Here is a 27,356-nt window from a genome sequence, read left to right as displayed (position 1 = left end):
GTAAATGCCAAATTGGATTGATTTGTTAGCTAATGCAAAGACATTCACACATTTTTAAGTGTTAAGTGTTTCAATACTCTTTTTGTCCACTGTAATTGGTGTATTTAACACACAAGCCGTAAGAGTCTTACCACACTTTGACTTTGCGACTTTACCAGTTTTGGCAGCGCACTGAGAGTTCTCTGGATACATGTGAGAGAGAGAAACGTGTGTTGACACCGAACAAAACTTTTGCAAATAAGAGCAGCCTTAAAAAAAGTAGCAAATTCCCTAAATCTTTTTTTTTTTTTTTTTTGGTTTATAAATCGGATCAGCACATTAACACATTAAATTTGCTGCGTGTGCTCTTCATCATGCCCAAGTGAAGCAAATGAGCAATTTCCCATTAACAAGTATGGGGCCTGATGTCTTCATCTAGACCACATTAGGGCCGAGAAGACTTCGGTTGAGTGGTTATTAGACAAGTTTGTGTGGATGATTATGCTTGTTTGGAATAAAAATAGTTTTATGAAACTAAAGAACATTAGGAGGTTAGTTATACACACAGAAAACCACAACCTCCTCCACAAAATAACATAATTAAATCAGTGATTTTAGTTTATTTATTAATGTTTATTTTTGGACCGGTACGTGCAATCTGACTGCAGTGAGTATGTGCCATTCATCTGTGGAGTGCTGTAGTGCGTTCAAACCACAGTGAGTCATACAGCGCTGAATGAGACATGAAGAGCAATGAATGTGACATGTTTGCGTGAAAGGGAAGGAGAAAGAGAGATAGACAGTGAAAGGGAACAGAGAAGGATGACAGGAGGAGAGAAAGGGAAGATCTACTCTCTTGAGATGGTCTGGAATGTCTTCCTGTTGCCCAAAACTCCCTGAAATCTCCCCAAAGTGGCAGTGACAAACACAGTTGATGACTACTTCACCCTCTTGTTATGATATACTACGGTAGAAGTTATAACTAATATGTGTACATATACAGTGGGGTAAAAAATACCATTAGCAAAAATGCTTAAATATTTTGCATTTTTAGATCAGCATCTCCTGAAGGATCGTCACAGGATTAAATTAGATTTAAAAAATATATTAAAATAGAAAACAATTATTTTAAATTGTAATACTACTGTTTTTTCCCCCCATGTTTTTGATCAAATAAATGCAGCCTTGGTTAACATGAGAAACTTATTTTAAAAGTTTTATATATATATATATATATATATATATATATATATATATATATATATATATATTTTTTTTTTTTTTTACTATTAAACTATTTTATAGTAAACTAAATTAATAACTTTTTTTACAACAAAAATGAACCATCATTGAACTTACACTGCAAAAAATGCTTTTCTTATTTAGTATTTTTGTCTAGTTTCTAGTCCAAATATCTAAAGATTCTTAAATCAAAATGCATTTACTAGAGGAGTAAAATTATATTATATCTTGTTTTCTGGGGGGGAAAAATCTAGATTAAGTGAGTTTTTGCTTGAAACAAGCACAATTATATGCCAATGGGGTAAGAAAAATAATTGCATCAGATGCAATAAGATGCAATAAATGCATCTTGATTTAAGATTTTTTAGATATTTGGACTAGAAACAAGATAAAAATACTAAGTAAGAAAAGCATTTTTTGCGGTGTACTTAAGCTGGACTGTGATGCTATTTTCTTCTAGAAACAAACTTTGTTGCATTATTTTCCTCTGATCACTGTAAAGCTGCTTAAAGATGACTTGACCGACTTGACTTTAAGAACAAATAACAGGAAAAGTATCAAAGTTACTAAATATACAGCAACTAAATATCTTTGGAGTACAAATAATATTGTTCCATTATTGTTCAATAATGTTGTGTGCATTTGATAAAACCTAAAAAGTTGGGTTATATGTATTGGTTTTGACTATAAGATGTTGTTGTTCATCTATCAGACCAGTAGGTGGAGCTGTTATCAGGGAAATGGTTGGGACACCCCAAATATCATCATGTGTCAAGAAGAGAGGACGTACACCGGGTAAACGAAGAATAGGATGAAAAAAGTGGCTTTCTTTTCTCCTCTGATGAACCACATAATCAGCAGTTCATTCTTGAAACTCTGAATAGGTATTAGAAGGTATACACTGAAAAATATTGTCCCAAATCTTGATATTTTTATTGTAATGTCCCTGATTTGTGTCTTATGTGTTCTGTTTGGGTTAAGCACAATAGCTGTCGGATAAAACTGATGGGGACAAAGCAAGACTTCCGTTTTGGGGTTATACCGACCTGAAACTGTACAAGAAACCTTTATATTACCAGCCCAAATCAATCACCCAACAAGGACACAGTCCCCCAAAGCTAGAAATCATGAAGCTGAGGTGCCCAGGTTTGGAGAACTGTCAGGGAATGCTACCGCTAATGCCGCCTGAGAAATGGGAGCATCGGTGTGGCCGAAGGGAATCACCAAGAACTGGAAAACTCTCCATCTCTTCTAGCGTCTGCAGGGTTTGCTTTAGGGTGGGATCATGTGGAGAATACTGTGATGCTGTGCTGCGGTGTGCCGTGGTCGAGGGGTGCGGGGGCATGCGTGATGAAGGAGAGGCATATGAGAGGGAACATGGGGCTCGGGGCGGGGGAAGGGACAGGGGATTTATACTCACCAGACAGCTGTTGGACCCCCGGCTGGTCTTGTGTGCTTAACAATTGCGCCTGAATCGTCTCTACCACCCGCTTAAAGCGCCGACTGGGACCTACAATAAAGTGTAACAGGTAAAAAAGAAAAGAGTCTGTTGACATTTTCTTGTTGAAACTGGAAGTTGGGGCGGGGTTTCCTTAAGACGGATTAGTTGACTCCTCATTCAAGTCATGTTTGCACCATAGTAAAAAGAGAAATTATCCACAGACAGAAAAATCTAAATTAGGACCATGAGCCCTTGAAGCTTTTTGGGAATCTGACAGGAATTTATTGTAAAACTACTTGTAACTTGCGGCCCTTCTTATCTCAGCTAGGTGGACAACGACGTGGGCCACACACTTCAGTAGAAAGAGCTGCTATTGACGCTATTATGTGGAGACATAATGAATACTAATGGAGAAAGTAAAAGAGAATGATGTATTAGCCAATACTTCTACAACGTATTTTTAGGTGTTCTATTTATCTTAGTTGTTATTGCAACTTCTGCAATATACTGATGTTATCATTGGTGTGTGTAAGAGGCTATTTGGCTCAATCTGAGAATTAAATGGAAATGTTTCTAAAGGTGCTACAGTAGGTCACATTGGCCCTGTTCACACATGGGATTAAGATGAGTTTTGTCTGATCTGATCATAAGTAGACGAGGGAGACACAATCCCGTTTACACCTGGTGTTTTAATCCGTCTCTTTTGTCCACATCTGTCCTGATTTCTTCAAGGGGAGGGTCTATGTAGTGTAAATGTATGTTTTTTTTGTGTTTTTTTCAGATCTTTCGATCTAATGGGCAAAACAAGCTCAAGCTATTTACATATGAACACAACCGGAGATGACGGAAAATCATACGGAGAACATCAGCTTTTGTTTATGCTCTAACAGCCACAAGACCAGCCGAACGCTGTGAGTGTGTGTTAGAAATCAGGAATGGTGAGAGAACATTGTGCTTGGGACATTTTTTGTCTTCAAACCAAACTTGGGTCTTCAGTCGACAAAGTTTAAATCCCGTCTGGCTAGTGCGCTTCCCATAATGTTAAGCATGAGTTCAGTAGACGGAGAGAAGACGGTCTTTTGTGGCAGTTCGAACACATTCGACCACATTTACACTATGCGTACACTAAGCGTTTACACTATGAAAGCAATCCGGTCAAATGTGTTTTCGACTACCTCTGGAAGTGGTCGAAAGTGGACAAGCTCAAAACGTTTTAGACCCCATTTACACCTGTATTCAGCTTCGTCTAAGTTAGCCAAGACTAAGTGTACACTGTCAGGAACGGGCTTTACATTAAATATCCACAATATATTTGCAATGATTTTGCTGGTGATACAAAAATACATCTCTAACTTTAAGTTTCCTCAAGACAATAGGTCTCATTCACTAACCATGCGTATGCCTCAATTTGTGCGTGAAATCAAACAAATGTTTTCACAAACAAATCATAATTGATCTATAACTTGTCATACTGAAATGTACTCTAAATTTACGAAAAAGTTAAGGAACAACTGAAACCACATTGGTTTTGGTGTGAAAATCACATATATATGCATCATATGTTTGCTGAGCCTAATATATGGCCCTTACATGGAGATGGTTTAGGTTTACATTTAATTTACATTTATGCATTTGGCAGACGCTTTTATCCAAAGCGACTTATATTACATTTTAAGGTATTCACATTTTTATCAGTTCTTGCTTTCCCTGGAAATCAAACCCATGACCTTGGCGTTGCAAGCGCCAACGCTCTACTGTTTGAGCTACAGGAAAGGTTTGTTTTATGCAAATGACTGACACTCATTTAGAATACTCCGAATACATTGCCATTAGAACAAGATTAAGAACAAATTGTTGTGGATTAGTCAGAAGTTCTCCTGTGCGCATAAATACAAATAGTCTGCTAATTATTATTGGTGAATGAGACCCAATGTCATTAAACTACGCTGTAAAATTCTTTACAAGAAAATACTATTTACGTCTTTCTACTTCAAAACTTCACATTAAATCCAATGTGTTACTTGCCGTTTCTTTGTAATTATAAAATTTACTAGCAATTTCTAAGTGAATTTTATTTTCAAAGTAAAAAAGAGTAGTTTCAAGATCCCATCTGATGGCTGTTATCACTCAAACATATTCCCCCGTGGCATTTTTCATGTATTAAAATGTTTAAGTAATAAACAGAATTTAACCTTCTTGTATAGTAACAATGTATTGGTGAATAGAAATGTTATATATATATATATATATATAACCTTTTAAATGAAACGTTTTGAACCTATTTGGCACCAAAGGCTTTTCGGTTAAAAAATTATGGCTAAATATGACTGAAAAAATACCTTAAATAAGCTATTTCAGAGCAAATAGATCAATATCGAGATGCATACTGATCGTCAAAAGGCAGAAAAATATCAAGATATATATATTTTTTAGCTTTTATCATCCAACTGTACTGCCAAATTGACCTAATCTGTGCTCTACCAGGGATTGTTTTCCTTTTAAAAATACGGTTGCAGGTTATTCTGACAAATTTAATGTGATTATCCCAAATAAGATTCACAAAGGTAAAAATAATTCACATTTTTCACTTTTTCCCACAGCTATTTTCATGTTTTCCAGCTACACTCGCGATCTAAGAGCTTGATGATTGGTGATGTTGATTGCGGTTGCTGTGTTTACCTGAGAGCAGAGTAAAGGTGACTGAATAGATGCCGTTCTCCTTGGTGGTCACGGTGCTCTCGGTGTACGTGATGTCAACCTGAAACTTAACAGGCTTTTGGAAGACGGTGGGACCGGCTGTGGATTTGTACTCGGCCCGAAAACTCGTCTGCGAGACGACGCTGTGACTGAGGCTGGGTATCTGAGGGAGGAGAAAGGTAAAGCTCGATTAGCTCTTACATATTTGGAAGCACCTACGAGGAACCTCTATGGAAACTTGTGGCTATTTATAACTTTCGTGTAGCCGAAGGTGAGGAAAACATCACTAACCAAGACAAGCAAGTTTTTTAAACAGACATTTAAACCACTTGCCGGTCTAAATGACACACTAAACTCCTTTCCCCTTTCCACAAACCTCTCGAGGCACAACATCTATATGCTAATGATTCATGCCCTGCGTTGATTTTCCATTGACCTCTAATGAAAGAGGCAGCCACAGGGAAGGATGGAAACATCACACACTAGCATTTTACAGAAATGAAACACAAATCAGAAAGGTGTTTGCAAACGTAAAAACACAGGCTTCCGGCCAAGCCTATCAAAACTGCTGCGACGAGGAAAGTCTTTCGATCTGATAGAGGGAACGTAGGAGCCCATATTCAAATATTCATAGCTGTCGTTCCCAACATTGGAATTAAATGGGATTGGAGCCATGCAAAACAGATTGCTTACCGAGAGAAAGGCGTGGACGATGTCGGCTTTTATAGAGCTCAGTGGCTTGTCCTTAATAACCACGAAGATCTGTTCTTCTTTCTCTAGGTTGATGAAGTTACCAAACCAAGATTTTTTGGCAAGTCTGCAGGGTGAGAGAAATACAAAACATGAGCTTTTTATGAAGGCTTCAGGGGATACAAGATCAGTCCATATCAGAGCTCAGAATAAGACAGATCCTATGGCGCTTATGCAAAATAAATTGATATTGAATAATTTATAAAAGGGACTCTATGAAAGATCGGCACACAGCAGAGCATCGACCATGAATTTACATGCTGAACTTTGCATGAGGTTATATTGATGGCTGTGAGAAAAATTTAATGAAGTCGTACAAAAATCCATAAGATGCTCCTGTCGCACAGCTAAAAAAAAATTTGTACAATTATATATTTGCTTGTACATATTCACCCTGGTTGGTGTTTTGCTCCTAAAATGCATTTTAGGAAGTCAATTGTTATAAAGGCCAAAATATGAATGCATCATTTGTTGTGATGTAAATTTAAGAAGACTTGCAAAATTGACTCCCGTATTTAGTGGCGTACAAGTTGCTTTGATCTCAGGAATATCAGTTTACACAAAAATATTCTTGAATTTGTTTTAAACATTGATAATATTAAGAAATGTTTATTGATATTTTGTGTCGGTGGCCATGCTGACTTAGCAATGCTAGCAATATTCAAAAAATATTACTGCATATTTCTATGACACATTTCAGAGTATAAGCTGCCGTTATATGCATTTGTAACCCATATTTAGAGAAAGTTTTGTTAAACAACTGTTGCAATTTTGCTGCAGTAGTTCTCCGAGAATGAAATCATCTCTGTTGATGGAAAATCAACCAAAACTCCTGGTGTTTAAACTAGCAGCTGTAATTTTGTCTTGTTTTAGCATATAAAGGAATAACTGTCTGTCTAAACATTATTCTAGCTCTAAAAGGCTTCAGTCCGCCAGTGTTGTGTATCAACAAAGCACAGTCGCTCACAACTTAGCTTCCAGAAACTGATTTATGGCAGAGGATGACAAAAGAAAGCAGAGAGTGCTGCGGCTTATCCAGCTGGCGCGGAGAGCGAGAGAGAGGCGGATAAGTTATGGAAGACAAAATAGAAAACAAAAGAGGATGAGGCATCACTCCGTGGGGGAGAGAGTTTGTGACTGCTGTCTGCCGTGTGCTGAGACCCTCGGTGGGAGAAAGATATGACTGAGCTTCCATTAGAGAGGAAAAAACACTAAATGGTTTAACAGAGGCAAACATAACTCACAATGATTTCTGAAGTGCTAAGGGGGTTTTACATCAACACTGTTGTTGGGTGAGAATTGTTCAAGGTCTACAATTCGTCTTTTTCAGAGAAGGTTTCTTGGCGCCTGTATTTTGAGGTGTTTCTAGCACAAAACTGACTTAATGGTAAGCTGGAAAAGCACTATTGGATGTTCATGGAAACCAAATGTCCATATACTGTATATATGAAGAGTTCAGATGCAAAAGCCTCTAAGTGCCATCTGAAATTTTCTTCTAGAATGATCATTTTTATCAAGCTTGTATGTTTAAGTTCAGTAATTTCACTTAAATGACAATTAATAGGTCATTTTCATTGCCATTTAAGTGAAATTACTGAACTTAAACATACAAGCTTAATAAAAATGAAAATTTTAGAAGAAATTTTCAGATGGCACTTAGAGGCTTTTGCATCTTTTGCATCTTTGCAACTCTTCATATATGTATGTATATATATATATAGTAACACTTTACAATAAGGTTTCATTAGTCAACAAATTGTGTTAACATGAACAAAGAATGAACAATCCTTCTACAGCATTTATTAATCATAGTAAATGTTATTATCAACATTTACTATACATTATTCAACTCAAAAGTTGTATTTGTTAACATTAGTTACAAGATCTTGATGAAAAATGTATGCACCTCTTGATGGAAATAAATATTGTGATGTTATTTCCATCAAGAAGTGCATCAATTTTTGGTTAAGATCTTGTATTGACAATCCAAAAGAGTCCAGCACTCTGTAAAGTCTCCTCCAGCACATCCCAAAGACTTTCAATGAATTAAAGGTCTGGACTCAGAAGAGCCGATTCATGTGTGAAAATGATTCTTCATGCTCCTCCTAACCATTCTTTCACAAATTGATCCTGATGAATCTTGACATTGTCATCCTGGAATGTGGCCATGATGTGTCTTCATACATGGTCGTTTAAGAAATGAAAAGCTACACTCCATCAATGAGGATTAGAAGAAGTGATGCCAAACATGCTAGAAACACAATAATCACTGCAATAATGATCCAATCATAGACTTTTAAGCATTTGCCCATTTAAATCCAAACAGTGACTTTTTTTGTCCAGGCAGTGTATATATATATAAACAATAAACAATTCAATTAATAGCTTTTTATTCAATAGCTTGATAAAAAGTCAAAGGAAAATCCATGACGATATAAAAAGATGTGTACTCACTCTGGGGAAGACTCTGGCGTGAGGCTGGACATTTCCTCTTGAGTGGGAACTGTTCAGAATAAAGCAAAGATGTTTTTGTTATTCATCAAGGTCGTATGACTTTCAAATAGTTCTTTAACTAATTCAACATCTCACTATGTAGGACATACATAATTAGAGCCTGTTGAGTTGCATGCAACGGAGTATTTATCACAGGTTGCTCATTCAGCTTGGGCTTAAAATTTATGCCAACAATTAAACTGGATCATTAATAGGTCATATGCAGTAAAAGGTATTTAGAAATGCAAACTGATGCTACTGAAACAAAGTGAGGTGGTAACCATGGAAGCAGGCTTATTATTAGTTTTACAGTCAGTATATGTAAATGAGACAATTTAGCCACAACAAGCATTAAACAAATCCAGTCAATCTGGAGGAGGTAAGAGCTTTATTTTAGGTCTATAATGACCCGTGACCCTACATAGGACAAGTGGTTTGGAGAATGGATAGATGAATGGATGAATTGTAGATTGTTGACTATATCCACCCATTTCTCACGATACCTTGCAGTTTCCTGCGGTGAAAGCGTGGTGAGCCCAGGAAGCTGTTCCTGATGGAGTTGAGGCGAGTCTTCCAGGGCATTCCCCCGATGGAGGGGCTGGGGGGTGGCGTAGGGGTCGGCGTCCCCGCTGGGCTGTCCTTAGGCGTGTGCACGGGCGTTCCTTTGGGGGTAGGGATAGGGCTGCCCCTTGGAGAGGGGTGGGGGGTCACCTGTATGGTAGGGATAGATTTGGTGGTGTGGTCAGAGCCGGGCACAGGGTGGAAGTGGTGTAGACGGATGGGGGAAAGAGGGACAGCAGGCCTAAAAGGGACTGAGAGCGTAGGGGGAGTGATGGAGGCGGGGGTCACCCGTCGCACCAGTGGGGAGCCTGGAAAACAGGGAGCTTGAGGCTGACACGGAGTCGAAGGTTCTGACTTGGCTGTCAAAATGGGTTCAGGCTCGGTTTCAGGTAAAGGGTTTGATCGGGCGGACTGTAAGGTTTTGTCTTTGGGTTTGGCTGGAAGAGTTTGGGTCTTTGGGTAGGGCAAGAGAAACTCAGATATAGAGTTTGGTGTTAGGGAGTTAGACGTTGGGGGGTTTGCCCCGCTTTGTTCTGAGTTTGGTTTTAGGGAGTTAGATGTTGGGGATTTTGCCCCGCTTTGTTCTGAGTTTGGTTTTAGGGAGTTAGAAGTTGGGGGTTTTGCCCCGCTTTGATCGAAGTTTGGTTTTAGGGAGTCAGTGATACTAGAACTGGGGGACAAGAGCAGCTCAGTCGACTTAGGCGGGACACAGAACTTTCGGACGGGCTTTAGGGGAAGTCGAGAACCAGAGCAGAACACATCGAGATATTAAGGCACGAGTCACAAAGCAGCAAGGGTAAAACACACAAAAAGGGAAGGAATCATTTAGGGAGAAAAAGGGTTCGTGGTGATGCAGAAGAAACAAAAGAATCATGCAGTTAGCCAAGACCGGTGAGCCAAAGATGCAACAAGACCATTGTGAAGAGCAAATCAAGAGTCTTTTCAGGCACACAAAAGAAAGATGCCAATGGGAAAATAAAAAGGGATTAAACAGCAAAATTTCTTCTGTGAAATGAGCAACTTGGACATCAAACATGATATCATGTATGAGAGGTGTGGACAGTGTAATTTGCAGTATCTGGGTGAACGATATATAAAAACATCCATGATAAAGAAAAGGAAAAATCGAAGTTCAGTTTAAAATATGTGCCAAGTTCTTATAGAAATGTACTCATTATATTAGATTCATATGGCTTCGAAAAACTTTTATACCATTTTCAACAAAGGTTTAAATTTAATAACCCAAAAATTACATGTGGTGTAGCCATTAAGCAAGAAGTAATAACATATATCCATACACATGTGCAACCTTGCGAACTTTCTATGATATAATTTCCTGTTGTAGGTTTCAGCATGTTGGTTGCACCACATGACTTTTGATTTGGTGGACAAAAGTTTTTTTTACTGCTAATTTACTGCTGAAGCAGTTTTGTTAAAATATTATTAGATTATATGGTAATCTTAGAATATAAGATAATATATTACATAAAAAATGTCGCTTTCATTATTATATCAGGATAGTTGTATCACCCCGACATTTTTGACTTTGTCCAAAAAATCATAGAGATTCATCATAGTAGTGGTGTATTTAAGTCACTGTATTTATGAATTACATTTCAATGTATTTTTAAATAAATTACTATATAGGGCAAATGATGAGTCAAGTCATTGACCAATATGTTTTTGAACTCAGAATCATCTGCTAACAAACTAACGTCAAAGAAAATACAAGGCCGGACTGCGTCCACATGCTGAATCATTCATGAACCTTTAAAGCACCTGAGCATCTGAATATGAATGTCTCAAATCTCAAAACACTAAATATTTCAAGCACTTTTGTCTCTTCACAGTTGGAATCCAGCAAAGTAATCAAAGCAAACTAATTCACAAGCATTACATTAACCTAATTTATGTCAAACATGAAAATAATGTTTTAAAATCCTCACTTTTCATGTGACATACAGGTTTAGAGTGAACTTCTAAATCAATTTCCACTTGGAAACTGTTCTATATATTGCTGAGCTTTAGGGCAAGGCCTCTGTAATCTGTGAGCTGTCTTAAACAAGTCAACTGGAAAAGTTTAGCCAAGAGCTTCTGTGCTAATCAGAGGAGCGGGATTTTCTACAGCCTTCCCTGAGCTGGATTTCCAGCAGATAGGATGAAAGAATACATCTCCATGAAACAAAAACTGCTTTCTTCTACGACTCACTCTTGCGTTCTTCCCTTTCTTGTTTACTTTGCTTGCTAGAGGCCAGGATGCTATTTCCAGGCATCCAACACCTTACGACCAGTTCATTTTCTTGAGCTTTCCAGTTGGATAAGGGCTTAAAAAAAAAAAAAACTACATCCCAATAAAAAACACTAAACTGTCACCAAAACACTCACCTACTAACATCCTAAATAGTTTGTGTCAAGAGCACTTTGCTTATTACTATCATCTGCCATATATGTATAGTCCAAATTTAAAATGTCACAGCCAAGAAAATAATCCAAATTCGTTTTTTATAGAAATCAATACAACGCCACCGCTCACAGTCGTGTTGTATGTGCAGTGTAACGGAGTGTGTGATGGTTGCCATGAAGGTGACTGAGCAGCTGCGTGCTGATTGGTGGACAGACAGGAGCAGGTGTGCCGGGGGCGGAGCTTACTCACCCGTGGGCTGCTGAGAGGACTGGTGGAGAGACCAGAGGACGCCCCGCTGATGGACCGGGACCTGTGTGGACACACCAGAAAACACACACGGTGAGAAGGGACAGGGAGTGAGAACAGTGCTGATGTACACACTCTATTATAAAGGGGGAACATTTACCTCATTCCCAGATATCAAGCAATTTAAGCTTTATAAGTCTAACAGTTTACTATAACTTTTTTAAAACTGTAATTTGGACCTTCAAACCGTTGGACCCCATTGAAGTCCACTATATGGAGAAAAATCCTGGAATGTTTTCCTCAAAAACCTTCATTTCTTTTCGACTGAAGAAAGTAAGACATGAACATCTTGGATGATGTGGGAGTGAGTAAATTATCAGGAAATTTAAACTAATCGCTCTTTAAAAACAGATCATTCTGGACAGAGGGTTATTTTAATATTATCTGTGAAAATAATAGTTTTTCTTTATTAGCATTACAAGTGAACCCCAAGGAACATATATAATAATAATTAAAAATGCATGTCATCATGACCCCTTTAAAGAAAAAGATCACCAAAAACGATATTTTAGCTTTGGGGGAACTATCTCTTTTGGACAAATGATAAAATATGTGTTTATATTTAAAACACTAGTCTAGGCTGAAATCTCTGAGAGGCATCTCTCTCATGTGTGGGTGTTTAGAGGAAGTGATGGCTATGAATCCTGCTGATGCTAAACATAGATATTTTAATCTAGAGTTATAAAGGGGTGAGTGGAGACATCCAGCATGTGACGTATTGATATACGCAGAACAGCGTATGAAACGAATAAAATGCGAAACCTATATTTAGATGTGAATGGCATTATGTGGTGACTAATCGCCTGGCAGTCAGAGCATTACAATCTTTGTTTACAGATAAATCATCACTAAAAGACATAAAATGAGCTCCAGGAACACAACTAAATGATTATTTAAATGAATCAGTCAATCATTTTTGGAAGCAGTTTGTTTATATTAATCCAATTTGCTCAAATAGATTAGGATATGAACTGACTACTGTTAACATGACATGATTTTTAACTGCAAAATCACATCTCTTTCTCATGAACTTTCCATTTTAAAAAAACTCACTCCTTCCCGTATGCTTCATCACACGGATCCAGCTTTTAAAAATAACATTTCAAAGTCTCTTCTTTCTTTGACACACACTGATCTCATGCCTTTTAAAGTCAATAAGCAGCACAAAAACACAAATGATGCAACAGAAAGTCTGTTTCTGAGATCACTTCTAGTTTAAAATTTTTTTATACATTGTAATTGCGAATTATAAAGTCAGAATTGTGGGATATAAACGCTGACTTTTTTTCTCGCAATTTTAAGTTTATATTTCGCAATTCTGACTTTTTTCTCGCAATTCTGACTTTCTCAGAAAAGAGAATTGTGAGATATAAACTCGCAATTGCAAGGAAAAACGTCAGAATTGTAAGATAAAAGATCACAATTACCTTTTTTATTTTTTATTCCGTGGCGGAATCAAGCTTCCATATGATAGAGAAAGTTGGAAAAAAAAAAAATGTCAAAAAGGCTCCCAAGATCTACACTAAAGATGAGTTGTCTATAACTAATGTAATGTAACGCCATCTAAAATCATAGCTAAAAACTGGATCTAAATATATGCTTGATTTACTGTGTTCACACTTGTAGTTTGTTTCTTTTGGTCCAGAGCAAAAAAGAAAATTACACATTTAGTCCTGGTTCACTTAGTGTTCACACTGTCATTTTTATGTCCAAACCAGGAATTCCTCCGTCACACACACAAACGATGATCTGTTGCAAGGAGACGGCGTTTCCGACGCTTGTATTGAACTTTAATGACAAGACTATGACGACAAGAACCAGGTTTGCTTGAACATTCTGGCCTTTTTAGAGTCGCATCTCGTGACATCACGTCCTGTTTTTAATTTGTTTAGATGTCTTATGACCATACTTCAGTCGAATGGTTCAAGTTCTTTTACAGGGTTCTCAGTTCGCTTATTTGGTGCGCACACTTATTCAAATGAACCACACTAACAGAACAATCGCACTGTAGTTCGTTTTAATCGAAGCAAACCTGCCAAGTGTGAACACACCCTAAATTGTCTAGTCCAAATAGAAGTAAAGATGCAGAGAGGTTTTTTTTTTTTTTTTTTTTTTTTTTAAACACCTTCCCCTGAACATCTCAAGCTTGACGAATGAATCAGAATTCACCATTTTTATCTCGACTTCCACTGCAAAATAACAGTTTTCATTTTACGATAAAATTCTACCACCAGATGCCACTGGAATTAAAGGGCTGTAATGAGGTCATGGGACAAATGTAATTTGACCAAAAAATCCAGCATAGTCCTGTTTGAAATGTTATCGTTGCACAGTTTGTATTATTTCCCATTATTATTATCATTTTTTAAATAAGGAGTATTCAGTGTATATGCAGTGAGCAGAACAGAGCTAGTCTCTTCTTTCTTTAGGTGTGCGGCTGAGACACAATCATTGTGAAATCCTCAGGTGGCGTATGTGTCAGTCTCGGGTCATCTCCTGTCAATTCCCCATTTCAATCCCGCCATCAGAAAACTCAGGCCATTTGAGTGGGAATGAAAAGAGTTTAATGAAATTGGGTTTTGAAATGAATTGGAGGAACGAGACCTACTTTGTTATTATACAGTGGAAGGTGAGGGTTCAAAGTTTACGTGGAATAATGGTAGTGAAGAAAAAGATAGCGAAGGCGAAAAGAAATAGAGGTGGAGTTCATTTTTGGTCGGGCTGCGGGATGATGGTTCAAGATAGATGGCACGACATTGGATATACCGAACGTTTATATATATATATATATATATATATATATATATATATATATATATATATATATATATATATATATATATATATATATATATATATATAATTCCTGGAAGGACCTTGACAGAGTCTCAATCTACATACTGTATGTCATAAATAAAAATGTATTCTGCCCCATTTACAATTTAAATGGATTTAAGTTAATTTATAAGGGAAATGCTAAGCAGGTGCTAGCCTTTAACATTGTATAATATGCTACAAATAATAAAAAAATGAAATGTTATTTGAATTCAACTTTATTTCAGTTTCCAAAACACACACACACACACACACACACACAAACACATATATGTGTGCGCATGTTTTAGAAACTTAAATAAAGCTGAATTCAAATAAAATATAAATAGTAGATTTAGATTAGATTAGATTAGAAAAACTTAAATTTGAATGAACTAAAATTAATACAACAACTAAAAATAAATGAAAGCTAAATAGAAATAGAAAAAAAATAGAAAAAACAATAACATTGACAAAAGCACATAACAAAATTTGTAAAATGAAAATGAGAGCTATTTCAAAATATTAATAAATACTAAAATAGCATATAAACAATGCTAAAATAACACTGTGTACGATCATAAAACCTGTTTCATATAATATAACATCTGATAATAGTGTAGGGGGGTGCACTGCAAAACAATTATCTGATTTTGTATTGTTTTACAGTTAAAATATCTAAAAAATCCTTAAAATTAACTTGCAACACTGTATGATATATTAAAACTCAGAATGTTTTTGTCTCAGTACATTGGAAGTTTTTTTTCAGTTGATTATACTTAAAGTGAAAAATTCTTGATCCTTACGTTTCGTGAGATTCACTCTTTTTGCCTATAGCAACACAGTTTGTCCCAATACAAGAGAATTGCCTCACTTCACGCAAAAATAAATAAATAACAATAATGATTAAAAAAAAATGTGGTGTATATATGTACATGTGGTGTAGCCATTAAGTAAGAAGTAATAACATATATCCATACACATGTGCAACCTGGTGACCTCTCTATGATATAATTTCCTGTTGTAGGTTTCAACATGTTGGTTGCACCACATGACTTTGATTTGGTGGACAAAAGTTTTTTTTTTCATTGCTAATAAGCAGCTGAAGCAGTTTTGTTAAAATATGATTAGATTATATGGTAATCTTAGAATAGAAGATCATTTCTCTTTCATTATTATATCAGGACAGTTGTATCATGTCTATATATATACACACAGTACTGTGCAAAAGTCTTAGGCATGTTAATACCCCCCCAGTTTTAAGTCAGTTATTTATATCTTTTGCTGTAGTGTGTCAGTAGGAAATATCAGTTTACATTTCCAAACATTCTTTTTGCCATTAATTGTAATAATCCAGTGAGATTTGTGTATGCACAAGGAGTCTGACAACAGCCGGTCTGATCTGATCTCACCATCATCGAGTCCGTCTGTGATTACATGAAGAAACAGAAAAAACTGAGACAGACTAAATCCAGAAGAACTGCGGGAACGTCTCCGAGATGCTTGAAGAAACCTTCCTGCAAAGCTACCTGAAAAACTATGCGCAAGTGTACCTGGACAAAAGCCGTTTTAAACGCAAAGGGTCGTTACACCATATATTGATTTGAATTAGTTAATAGAAGTTAAATCATAAATAAATTTAATTTGTGATTTTATTTTTGAAAGCATTCTCACTTTACAGCATTTTAACACAAGTGCCAGTACTTTTCACAGTACTGTAGCTTTGCAAGGTTTCTTCAAGCATCTCGGAGACGTTCCCGCAGTTCTTCTGGATTTAGTTATTTCTGTTTCTTCATGTAATCACAGACGGACTCGATGATGGTGAGATCAGATCATACCGATATTAACATGCCTAAGACTTTTGCCCAGTACTGTATATACACTTTCCCATCACAACACATTACACTCTTTTTTATATAATTAGTTGAAGTATGCTAATTGTCATTCAGAAGTTTTTTTTTTGCTCAAACTCCAAACTCGCAGATCGTAACACTAACCAAGCCTACAGTGTGTCGAAATTGTTTCTACAAAATCATTCTTTGAGCATATCATCAGTGAAGACAGAAGCCAGGAAGCTCTAATGCAGCGCAGGTCAGTAAAAGGGTCTTGATGGAAAGCATGAACAACATCTCTGCATCTTTGATGACTAAAGCTCTGTGAACTATCTGAAGGTCAGAGGGTCAGCTAGTACCTTTCCTCTTTGCTCTGTGGTTTGCGTTTGGCATCCGAGATGTCCAAGCTTTTACTGAACACGTTCTTACTGCAGCGGGAGACAAAGTGAGCAACAGTGAGTCTCTGAACAAAACAACAAAGAACCGAACTAATCGGCTATAAAGAATAAAAGACAGGGAAGGTATTCGCTTTTCGTCAATGGTATTGGTTACGAAAGTTGTTTTTCTCATTCGGTTTTATTTCAGATTGCTTTTTGGAATGATTTCCAAGCCTAAAATTTGAAGCGTCACAGGAAAAATGGAGTTTAGAAAGGTAGAGTCGAGGAAAAAAAGGAGTGAAATCTAGGATGAAGGTGAACGACAGGAATAATTTCTCAAACCTCTGACAGTATTTGCCTCACAGTGGCGTTTCTCAAACCGAACGCAATGACAAATAGCCAGAGGGGTCATGAAAAATTCCTGAAGTGGGAATTAGATGAGAATCTCACTGGAAAACACGGCCTGCACTCGGTGCGTCATCAAATGCGCAAACAAAACCACAAAAAAAAGAAAAATATGTTTTTGATTTCTCTCTATTTTGATATTTTGAGTATTGAGTAAGACACAAGAAACCCTGAAGCGTAAAATTTAGTATAGGTAGAAATAAAGCTGTAGTCTTTCTCACAGACTCTAGTTAAGACATCAAATGGTTCAAATGGTAAAGTACAGGCTTAGTTATATATATATATATATATATTGAAAATATGTATTTAAATGAATGTTCTGGTTCACTTAAAGCTCTATTGACACTGTAAAAAAAAATATATCATTTTAATGGCAAAAGATTGTGAAAAGACTACCAAATGCTACTATAAAAAAAACTGTTAACTGGTTAAAGGGTTAGTTCACCCTAAAATTAAAACTTACTTCATAATTTGTCATAATTTCCTCACCCTGGTGTTGTTCTGATGCGGTGTGCCTTATGCTGGTCTCTCTCACTGCCATTATATGGACGAGCACGAGCGGGATATTTTTTAATCTGTTTAGCTGTGCATTTACTGTGTCTATGCATCCTGTTTTTGTTCTTTTTATTGCTCTTTTAATACATTTGAAATCAAATTTCTAATCAATGTCTTGTTCTCTGCTTTTAGTGTCATTCTTATTGCTTATGCACTTGTTGTAATTATTTTATGATTCTTTTTTAAAACCCTTTTTACAGCATTTTGAATTGAATGTGAATTTTTTATGTGCTATAAACGTGCCTTTAAAAATGTTGCGGTCCGAGAAAGAAGGGCATACGGCATTAGAACAACACCAGGGTGAGTCTTAATTTTCATTTTAGGGTGAACTATCCCTTAAACGGTGAGATCTAACGGGACTGTTAAATGTACAGTTTCTGAAAATGAAAAAGAGCATCTTACAATTTACAGTGAAAAAAACGTAAATTGACTTTCCCAGAATTCTCAGTGTGACGCCTCGCAATTGATGTTTTTTCACTGAAATAATTGTTTTTTTCTTATCAGTAATGTACATTCATGTTTTATGTTACATTATGTTGTTAAATGTAATGTAAATGTAACTTTCCACCACATGCTGTTGATTAACAAAACATAATTTCGACTCATCCCTTAGTTTTTGAACAAAAATAAATGTTTTACGTACAATGGAAGTCATCACGTAAAGTAGCATCTATAGAGAAGGATGGATGTAAAGTATAATACAAGTATATGTGTGTGTTCTGCACCTCTGTCCGTGCTGTGTCATGTCGATGGCTCTTCGTGCCGGTACAGGTGAACCTCCATCCGTAACGCTCAACACCTCCATCGACTTCCTCTCCGGCCTCCTCTTCCCGTGTCTGTTCAGCATGGGTGAGTCTACGCGCTTCCGTGGTGGATCTGCACACACACACACACACACACACACAAACAGCAGTGTTCATTTTTTAAATAAAGAATTGCTCTCAGCAGTGCATGTGATTGTGTAATCATCACCAGCGTCTGCTACAAGTAATGCATTTGTTAAAGGGATAGTTCACTCAAAAATGAAAATTAGCCCATGATTTGCTCACCCTGAAGCCATGCTAGGTGTATATGACATTCTTCTTTCAGACGAATACAATCGGAGTTATATTAAAAAATGTCCTGGCTCTTCCCAGCTTTATAATGGGAATGGGTATATTTTTATGGAAGTCCATCAAAGCGCATCCATCCATGATAAAAGTGCTCGAAACGGCTCTGGAGGGTTAATAAAGGCCTTCTGAAGTGAAGCGATGCGTTCGTGTAAGATTTAAAGAAACTTTATCGACTTAACTAGTTTCCGGCAGACGGCCTACGCAAGTCGACTTATGCCAAAAGAAAAACACTTGACGATGTATGACGCAGGATGTAGGAGTAGCGTAAGCTTTGACGCCTCTCGCGGTTCAAACTAACAGCGCTGGGCAACAAACTCAAGTTCCTCCGACATTTCTGTTTAAAATTTCTCGTTTTAGACTTCTAATTCGTGACTGGTGTTTTGTTTTGCTCTATCCTCTGCGCTTCTGCGTTCGTCATTACGTTGTGCGTCAAGTTCGAGTGTTACTCTTTTGGCGTAAGTCGACTTGTGTATGGCCGTCTACCGGAAGCTAGTTATTTTAGTCGATAAAAAGTTTTAAATATGGATATTTTATCTTACACGAACGCATCACTTCACTTCAGAAGGCCTTTATTAAAGTCCAACTGAAATCAAAATTGACCCTATTTACTTTGTTAGCGCATATTACTAGTCTTGTGGTGAAAAATTAATCTGTGCAAGTTAATACACAGGAAACAATTGTTTGCCGTCGTAATCTTTAATCAAAGTCTGAAAAGTTACTTCCGGTCTGGAATGGCGTTCCTTCTCTGATGATGTAGGTTTGACGGCTTGGGTTGGGAAACGCTTAACCACTCCCCTCAAACCGTCAGTCTGTTATGAGCAGAGATGGAGAGGAGGAGCGCTAGAGTAAAACCCTGCCCTCTGTTCAATATTCCCTTTCACTGGGAAATACGTCACAACACTGGAGAAAAGTCGTTTGCAACTCCCGGTTCACGCGGACTTTAACCCCCCAGAGCCGTGTCGAGCACTTCTATAATGGATGGATGCACTTTGATGGACTTCCAAAAAAATATACCCATTCACTCCCATTATCAAGTTTGGAAGAGCCAGGACATTTTTTATATAACTCCGATAACTGTCATAACTGGACAATTTTATGTTCCTAGTCACCCTGGTGTGCTAAAAAAGGTAAATATTAATGAGAATATACTTCAGAGATATTTTTTTTCTCATTAAAAATTCTAGGGGTGCCAACAATTATGACCAGCGTGTTTTGGAGAAAAACATTTATTTTATAATGTGATTTACCCCCACTTTTAATTATTTTACTTCAATGAAAGGTTAGATTTTTGTGAATTTTTTGAATGAAAGATCAAAAGGATAAACAATGCAGATTTATTTTTTACAGCCATTTTTTATCATATTTATCAGGGGTGCCATCAATTTTGACCACGACTGTATATATATTCATATATATTTTAATTGTACTTGTCTGCATTTATTAGCTCTGTTTTGGTCTGTTCTGAGATCTGAATGGTCATTTCTTACCGACATCATTGCGAGGAGGAAGGTTCTGGTCTTCTTGGCTGGGGTATCTCTCCTTACGATCCAACAGAAGGAAATAGATCATCTTCTCCTGATTTTCGCTGATAAAACAGGAGACGGGAAATAGCCATGTATCAAATATGAAAATAGGCACATTAGAAAATGAAATGAAATGGCTAAATTATCATTTTCTACCTTCTAGATTGAACAAACTGTCTTTATACTATGGAAGGCATTTTCTGCCAAATTTAAATAAATAAATTAAATGATTAAAATGAAAATTAAAACCAGATTAACGATTTCATTACAGAAAACAGTACGCAAAATATGTGACAAAATTGAGAATGAAATTAAATGATTTCATTTTCACAGCATTATCCCTGTCAAATTGAAAAATAAAATGCAATTGGTGATTTCACGTTTCATTTTCACTACAGTCTCGAGGCAAGACTGCCAATGTTAAAATGAAAAGCCAAACGTGAAAAAGAAACTGCAAATACAGTTTTTACAATGCTCTTTAGTAACGCTCACGCAGTAATAGTGACACAATTCAAATACAAATGTAAATTTTCGTTTTCATTTTAATTCCTCTTTTATTTCACAGTTTTCATTTTCGTTTTCATTTTCAAAGACAACCTGCATGCAAATTCTATGTTAATGAGTGGGTGTGGCTTATTCTAGTAGACACGCCTTCTGTAAAGCTTATTTAAATTATTTAAATGTGATTATATTGTAATTGAGACGGCGAGATATGGCGAAATCTGTTAGTGAGCTTTTGCGGGAAGCTGCCGCAGCATTAGAACATGGAAACAACCAGCCTGACCATGTTAGTTATGATGTTAGACTCAGACTAGACCATAATCGACGATGAGGTTCATTCATGTATTAGGCTGTTTTGGAAATTCAACTATTTGGGTGTACAAAGGTCTTAGTAACACAATTTCTACAACAATTATAGCCAGACATTAATACCCGCTAGCTTTAACCGAGGACCTCGGCCAATGTTTCATATCCGCGTCGTGCCTAACAACGCCCTTCAGCCGTGACTTATTCAGATACAGCACTAGCCTGTATCTGTCCGCTGTTTAACTGTTACGTGTCTTTTGGTTATTTTAAGTTTGTGTACAAAAAGAATCACAATGCTGATTTTCATTTCCAGTAACAACTTCTGGATGAGATCGAGAAAGCGAGTGTACCTGCATTTACAGTAGGCTAGATATAGCATTTTCCTTCAGGTCAGTCCTATATTCATAATAAAAAATCCGTTTGAATGTCCGGTGTGATATCTTGTACTTTTAACAGTTAATAGGGGTTGTCCGTGCCTATAGTCATGTCAGTTGCGTCTTTCTTCTCCGTGATCACAAGTTTGAGTCATTTCAAAAGTCTTCTCTACTGACTGACTGACTCACTCATTAAGACAGTCTTTGTCTCCATCTAATGGAGAAATAATGTAACTTCTTCTGTTGCTTTATGGTCAGGGACTTTTTTTTTTTCTCCAGCGGAAGGAATTGGCTTTTAGTGATTCATTTTACTTCATGAAAGTTGCATAGATACATATGTTTCGGGATTAATATTTGTATTGCGTGGTAACCGTTTTATAAAAGTAATAAGGTACTCTAGGCTAGTGCTGTATCTGAATAAGTCACGGCTAAAGGGCGTTGTTAGGCACGACGCGAATATGAAACATTGGCCGAGTGTCTCGGTTAAAGCCAGTGGGTATTAATGTCTGGCTATAATTGTTGTAGAAATTGTGTTACTAAGACCTTTGTACACCCAAATAGTTGAATTTCCAAATCAGCCTAATACATGAATGAACCTCATCGATTATGGTCTAGTCTGAGTCTAACATCATAACTAACATGGTCAGGCTGGTTGTTTCCATGTTCTAATGCTGCGGCAGCTTCCCGCAAAAGCTCACTAACAGATTTCGCCATATCTCGCCGCCTCGATTACAATATAATCACATTTAAATCATTTAAATAAGCTTTACAGAAGGCGTGTCTCAGCGCCGTTACTAGAATAAGCCACACCCACTCATTAACATAGAATTTGCATGCAGGTTGTCTTTGAAAATGAAAACGAAAATGAAAGCTGTGAAATAAAAGAGGAATTAAAATGAAAACGAAAATTTACATTTGTATTTGAATTGTGTCACTATTACTGCGTGAGCGTTACTAAAGAGCATTGTAAAAACTGTATTTGCAGTTTCTTTTTCACGTTTGGCTTTTCATTTTAATATTGGCAGTCTTGCCTCGAGACTGTAGTGAAAATGAAACGTGAAATCACCAATTGCATTTTATTTTTCAATTTGACAGGGATAATGCTGTGAAAATGAAATCATTTAATTTCATTCTCAATTTTGTCACATTTTTTGCATACAGTTTTCTGTAATGAAATCGTTAATCTGGTTTTAATTTTAATTTTAATCATTTAATTTATTTATTTAAATTTGGCAGAAAATGCCATCCATATTATACATCCATAAGATATAATGATAAAACTAATAATATAAGGAAAAGGTAAAAGAAATAAGGAATAATGATTGAATTGAATAATAAAGGTTGGGTCCTCTAATTTTACATATGACCTTTTTAATTCTAAACAACAAGATCTTTATCAATTTTTCTGTGGACAACAAGATTATAAAAGCTTATGTGTCTATAATATGATCCCTTTTTTTCCCCATATGAGGAACATTGGGTTTTCTTTCCTCCAGATGTGAGATCAGTGTGCGTCACTCACTCGTCTGATAGCAGGTCCTTCATCAGCTTGTTCTTGTCCCGGAAGCACCCCAGCGAGTGCATGCTCTCCAGGACGTCGGGGTCGATGTCTTCGGCTGAAGGGATACAGCGGATCGCCACCTTACGCGGGACCGGCTGCTCCGGCTCGGGTTCGTTCTTCCCTCCTCTGAGGAGAGCACAAGCCCATCAGTGATATCAAACACTCACACTGAGACGATCAGCAGCTCAAAGACACAAACACATCAAACACAAGTTCTGTGTGTGTTTGAGATGTCCTTCTACCATCAGCCGCTAGTAACAATATACATGTGTTGTGTGGAAAAGGACTGCGTGAACATTCTGCTAGATTTCTCCTGTTGTGTCCCACAGAAGAAAGAAAGTCACGTGGGTTTGGATAAACAGGATGGGCGATTTAAAAAAATTTTCAAGGCAATTGTCATTTTTGGACAATTTCTTTTTATTGAATGTGAATGAAAAAGAGGGACAGAACTGTTGTAGTGGGTGACAATCATTCAGCCAAGAAATATTAAAAAAGAACCTTTACAAATAATTTCCAGTGGAGAAAATACATGGACATGGATTGCCAAAATTTGGCGTGACCTTATTACAAATGTAATAGACCATAGCCTACTTTCGTCACTTCTGTCTTCATTTTTGTTCATGTCCAATTAAATATGTTATTCTAAGGTCGAATTAAAGCTATTTTGTCATGGAAAACTTGATTTATAGACTTGAAAAAAAACTTTTTTTACTTTTAAACAAATTGTATCTAATGAGAATTGATTAGGTTGTAAAAAGTAGGTATTCCATGGCAGAATATATATATATATATATTAAATTAATTGTAAATAAATAGCTAAAAATACACACACACACACACACACACACACACACACACACACAGACGCATGCACAAGCACAAGCACAAGCACACACACATACATACATACATACATACATACATACATACATACATACAATTAACCAATAGCCTCAGAGGCTTTTTAATGTAAGATTATGAAGACAAACATATTTTTGTCACTGAAATAGCAAGCACTAATTAATTGTACACAATAAATCCCAAACCATATCGACATAAGAATGTGAACAGAAATGCATACTCTATTTCTTCTGTCGCTGGGTGCAGAAAAGTGTCAGAGCACAATTAATAAGTCAACACCAGCATGTGTTCATTCACATCTTAACAACTACAGCTTGTCATGACCCTAAATCCTGACAAGCGTCTTCATAACCTTAATCTCAGATCTATTCTAAATATTAGCGGTTGCCATCTGTTAGAAAAGATGCTGGTGTATATGAGAGCAGCTAAAAACATAAGTATTCAGCTTAAAAATGCCGGCGCTGAGCAGGAAGTGTGTGTGACCCCAGAGAGGCAGTCAGACAGGAGGTCACGATACGAGCATATCTCTCTCTCTCTCTCTCTCTCTCTCTCTCGCTCTCTCGCTCTCCTGAGGAAGCCAGACGACGGAGCGGACAGCGAATCCCTGCCGGGGCTCGGGACATTTGTCCTTGCTGCTGACATGTGGGGTCTGTGCCATTTATCACACATACACGCACACACAGAATAACACTCGCTCACATTTGATCCCCATCTATCCCTGATGCCCATCCCGTTTCTAGTCATTCTGTTTCTGTGTGTCACAAGTATTGTTTCCAGCCCTAAAGGAACAAATGATGGGAGTTGATGTACTTACATGTACCACGTGTGCTTCTGGATAAGCTCTAACTGTAAGAGAAACACACATAGAGACTGTTAGATGCGCATAAAAAAAAACAGCAGTAATTCATGAAACAACAAGAGAACATAAATCGTCTATGAAGAGTCCGAATGAATCACTGAGTCACATTCATAAAAGTAAATTTGAAAATAATATTAAAATGAAGAGTATTTGTATGGTGCCATTAGAAAAAAAAAAAAGAAAAAAAAATCTTAATCTGGGATATTCAACAAAAAAATATATATAATTAATTTTTTTCTTAGGGCTGCCAAATTATAACATTAATTTAGTCTGATTAAATATTTTATATATTATTATATTATATATAAAATATTATAATATTATAATAATAATAGTGCTGGGCAAATCGCATCCAAAATAAAGTTTGTGTTTACATAATATATGTGTGTGTAGTACTGTGTATAATTATTTTGTATATATAAATGCAATACAAATGCATGTATATATTTAAGAAATATTTGCATGTTTATACTGTATATATATTTATACATAATTTATATGATATATAAATATACATATTTTATATATAAATAACACATTTTTCTTAAATATATACAAGCATGTTTGTGTATATTTATATATACAAAATAATTATACACAATACACACACATATATTATGTAAACACAAACTTTTATTTTGGATGTGATTAATCGTTGCCCAGCACTAATTTAAAACAATCAAATTTTATTTTTATTTATTAGTAAATTAGTTTTTATTTTAATAATATTTACAAACATTTTAAATCAGGGCTGTCAATTTATAACATTAATTTAGTGCAATTAATTGTGAAGAGGGAAAAAAATAAACAAACAAATATTGGGTTGCCTCTGGCCTGTATGTAAAAGTCGTCAAAAAAGATATTTCATATTAGTTTTTTATATTACTATTATACTTTTAATATTAATATTATACTTAATATTAAATAAGTAAAAAAAAAAAAAAATTACAATTTATTTAAATTAATGAAAATGCTTTTTATGGTTTTAGTTTTAAGTTATGGTTTTAATTTAACTACTATTTTTGAATATATTTTAAATTAAGACTATTTTAAATGTTAATATAGTTTGATTCATGACTGGATTCGTTAACATTTGTGAGGCTCACTAAATCAAAACTGAAAGATTTCAAGATTTCACATTTGTCTACCCCATAATAAGGCACATAAAAACAGAACAAACACAGTTGGCTGCTTTACATATCATTCAAAGAGTCTCTTTCACAATAAGTGGGCGATTCTTGGCCAATATATGCGGCATAAAGCACCAGCTTTTAAAGTGTTGGGAGTGAGTCCGCTAAGAAGTCCAGTGTGGCAGGCTTGGCATACGGGCCACTGAGGGAGAACAGGAGCCTCCTAAAAAATGACGAATGGGACACCCTACAGTCTCGAGACGTGTAAGCGAAGGCCATGAAGACCGCAGATCCACATCGAGAGCACCAAAGTGTGCACAAGATTAATACTGGAGTGAGTCCAGGGCTGCAGGTAATCTAGACACACAGATCACCGTTCACTTTTAATATGACGAAAGATGCATCACCATGTGATGACAAATCACTGTGTGTAGAGATGAGAGGTGCCGTGATATCCAATTATTATTTGCATATCTATGCTTGAGGGGGTCATAACATTTCTCAATCATCTGTTTCTATGATATGCATTTTACATACTAATGTTACACACTCAGACACATGCATTTGCTTGCATGCAACACCCTCCAACGAAAAAGATTTTCATTTAAGAAATATAATTAACTAAGAAAATGCACAGGTACTATTTAAAAACGTTAATGGCCAAGTTTGTTTAATATGGGGACTCACTCAGTAGAGTTTTTATGCAAACAGATTTGTGTGAAAACATTCATGTGCAAATTTCGCTTTGAACTTATAGGGATAGTTAAACCAAAAAAATGAAAATGATCCCATAATTTACTCAGCCTCAAGGTGTATATGACGATCTTCTTTCAGACGAACACAACCTGAGATATATTTAAACATATCCTGGCTCTTCCAAGCTTTATAAAGGGAGTGAATGGGGGGCGAGATTTTGAAGCCGAAAAAAAAAAAAATGCATCCATCCATCATTAAAAGTACGTCTTCAGGGGGTTAATCTCACCCCCCATTAACTCCCATTATAAAGCTTGGAAAAGCCAGGATATTTTTAAATATAACTGAAAGAAGATAGTCATATACACCTTGGATAGCTTGAGGGTGAGTAAGTCACGGTATAACTATCCCTTTAATGTGACAAATATTAAGGGGAAGAAAAAAAATCTACTTTCATTTGTGCCGAATATGTCCTTCAGATTGGTTCTTTAATAAATTATCCAATGCAATTTGGTCACCATTTTGTCATCATAAATATATAGAAAAATATGTAGAAGACCAAAATATAACTGGACAGAAA

The 27,356-nt window shown here is 36.3% G+C and overlaps 1 protein-coding gene across 7 annotated transcripts in view; it reads right to left on the bottom strand.

The window, feature by feature from the left end:
* Positions 1-27,356, bottom strand: part of brsk2a (BR serine/threonine kinase 2a) — a 213,189-nt gene that overhangs the window by 6,815 nt on the left and 179,018 nt on the right. For 3 of the 7 annotated variants that reach the window (XM_084095460.1, XM_084095458.1, XM_084095459.1), the window contains exons 9-18: positions 24,909-24,940; positions 23,195-23,359; positions 20,456-20,553; positions 18,582-18,732; positions 11,817-11,877; positions 9,106-9,889; positions 8,564-8,612; positions 6,053-6,176; positions 5,342-5,522; positions 2,642-2,731 (exon numbers count right to left, since the gene is read on the bottom strand). In XM_084095460.1, coding sequence (XP_083951586.1) covers positions 2,642-2,731; positions 5,342-5,522; positions 6,053-6,176; positions 8,564-8,612; positions 9,106-9,889; positions 11,817-11,877; positions 18,582-18,732; positions 20,456-20,553; positions 23,195-23,359; positions 24,909-24,940 — 1,735 coding nt within the window. Of the gene's footprint in view, positions 1-2,641; positions 2,732-5,341; positions 5,523-6,052; positions 6,177-8,563; positions 8,613-9,105; positions 9,890-11,816; positions 11,878-16,878; positions 16,948-18,581; positions 18,733-20,455; positions 20,554-23,194; positions 23,360-24,908; positions 24,941-27,356 lie in introns of all 7 variants that reach the window. The other 4 variants (XM_084095463.1, XM_084095461.1, XM_084095457.1 and 1 more) reach the window with 3 other exon arrangements.

This window comes from Abramis brama, assembly GCF_963993115.1.
Source record: "Abramis brama genome assembly, chromosome: 20".
Classification (NCBI taxonomy): domain Eukaryota; kingdom Metazoa; phylum Chordata; class Actinopteri; order Cypriniformes; family Leuciscidae; genus Abramis; species Abramis brama.
Note: the sequence above shows the minus strand (reverse complement) of the source record. Positions and strands in the feature narration are given on the sequence as shown.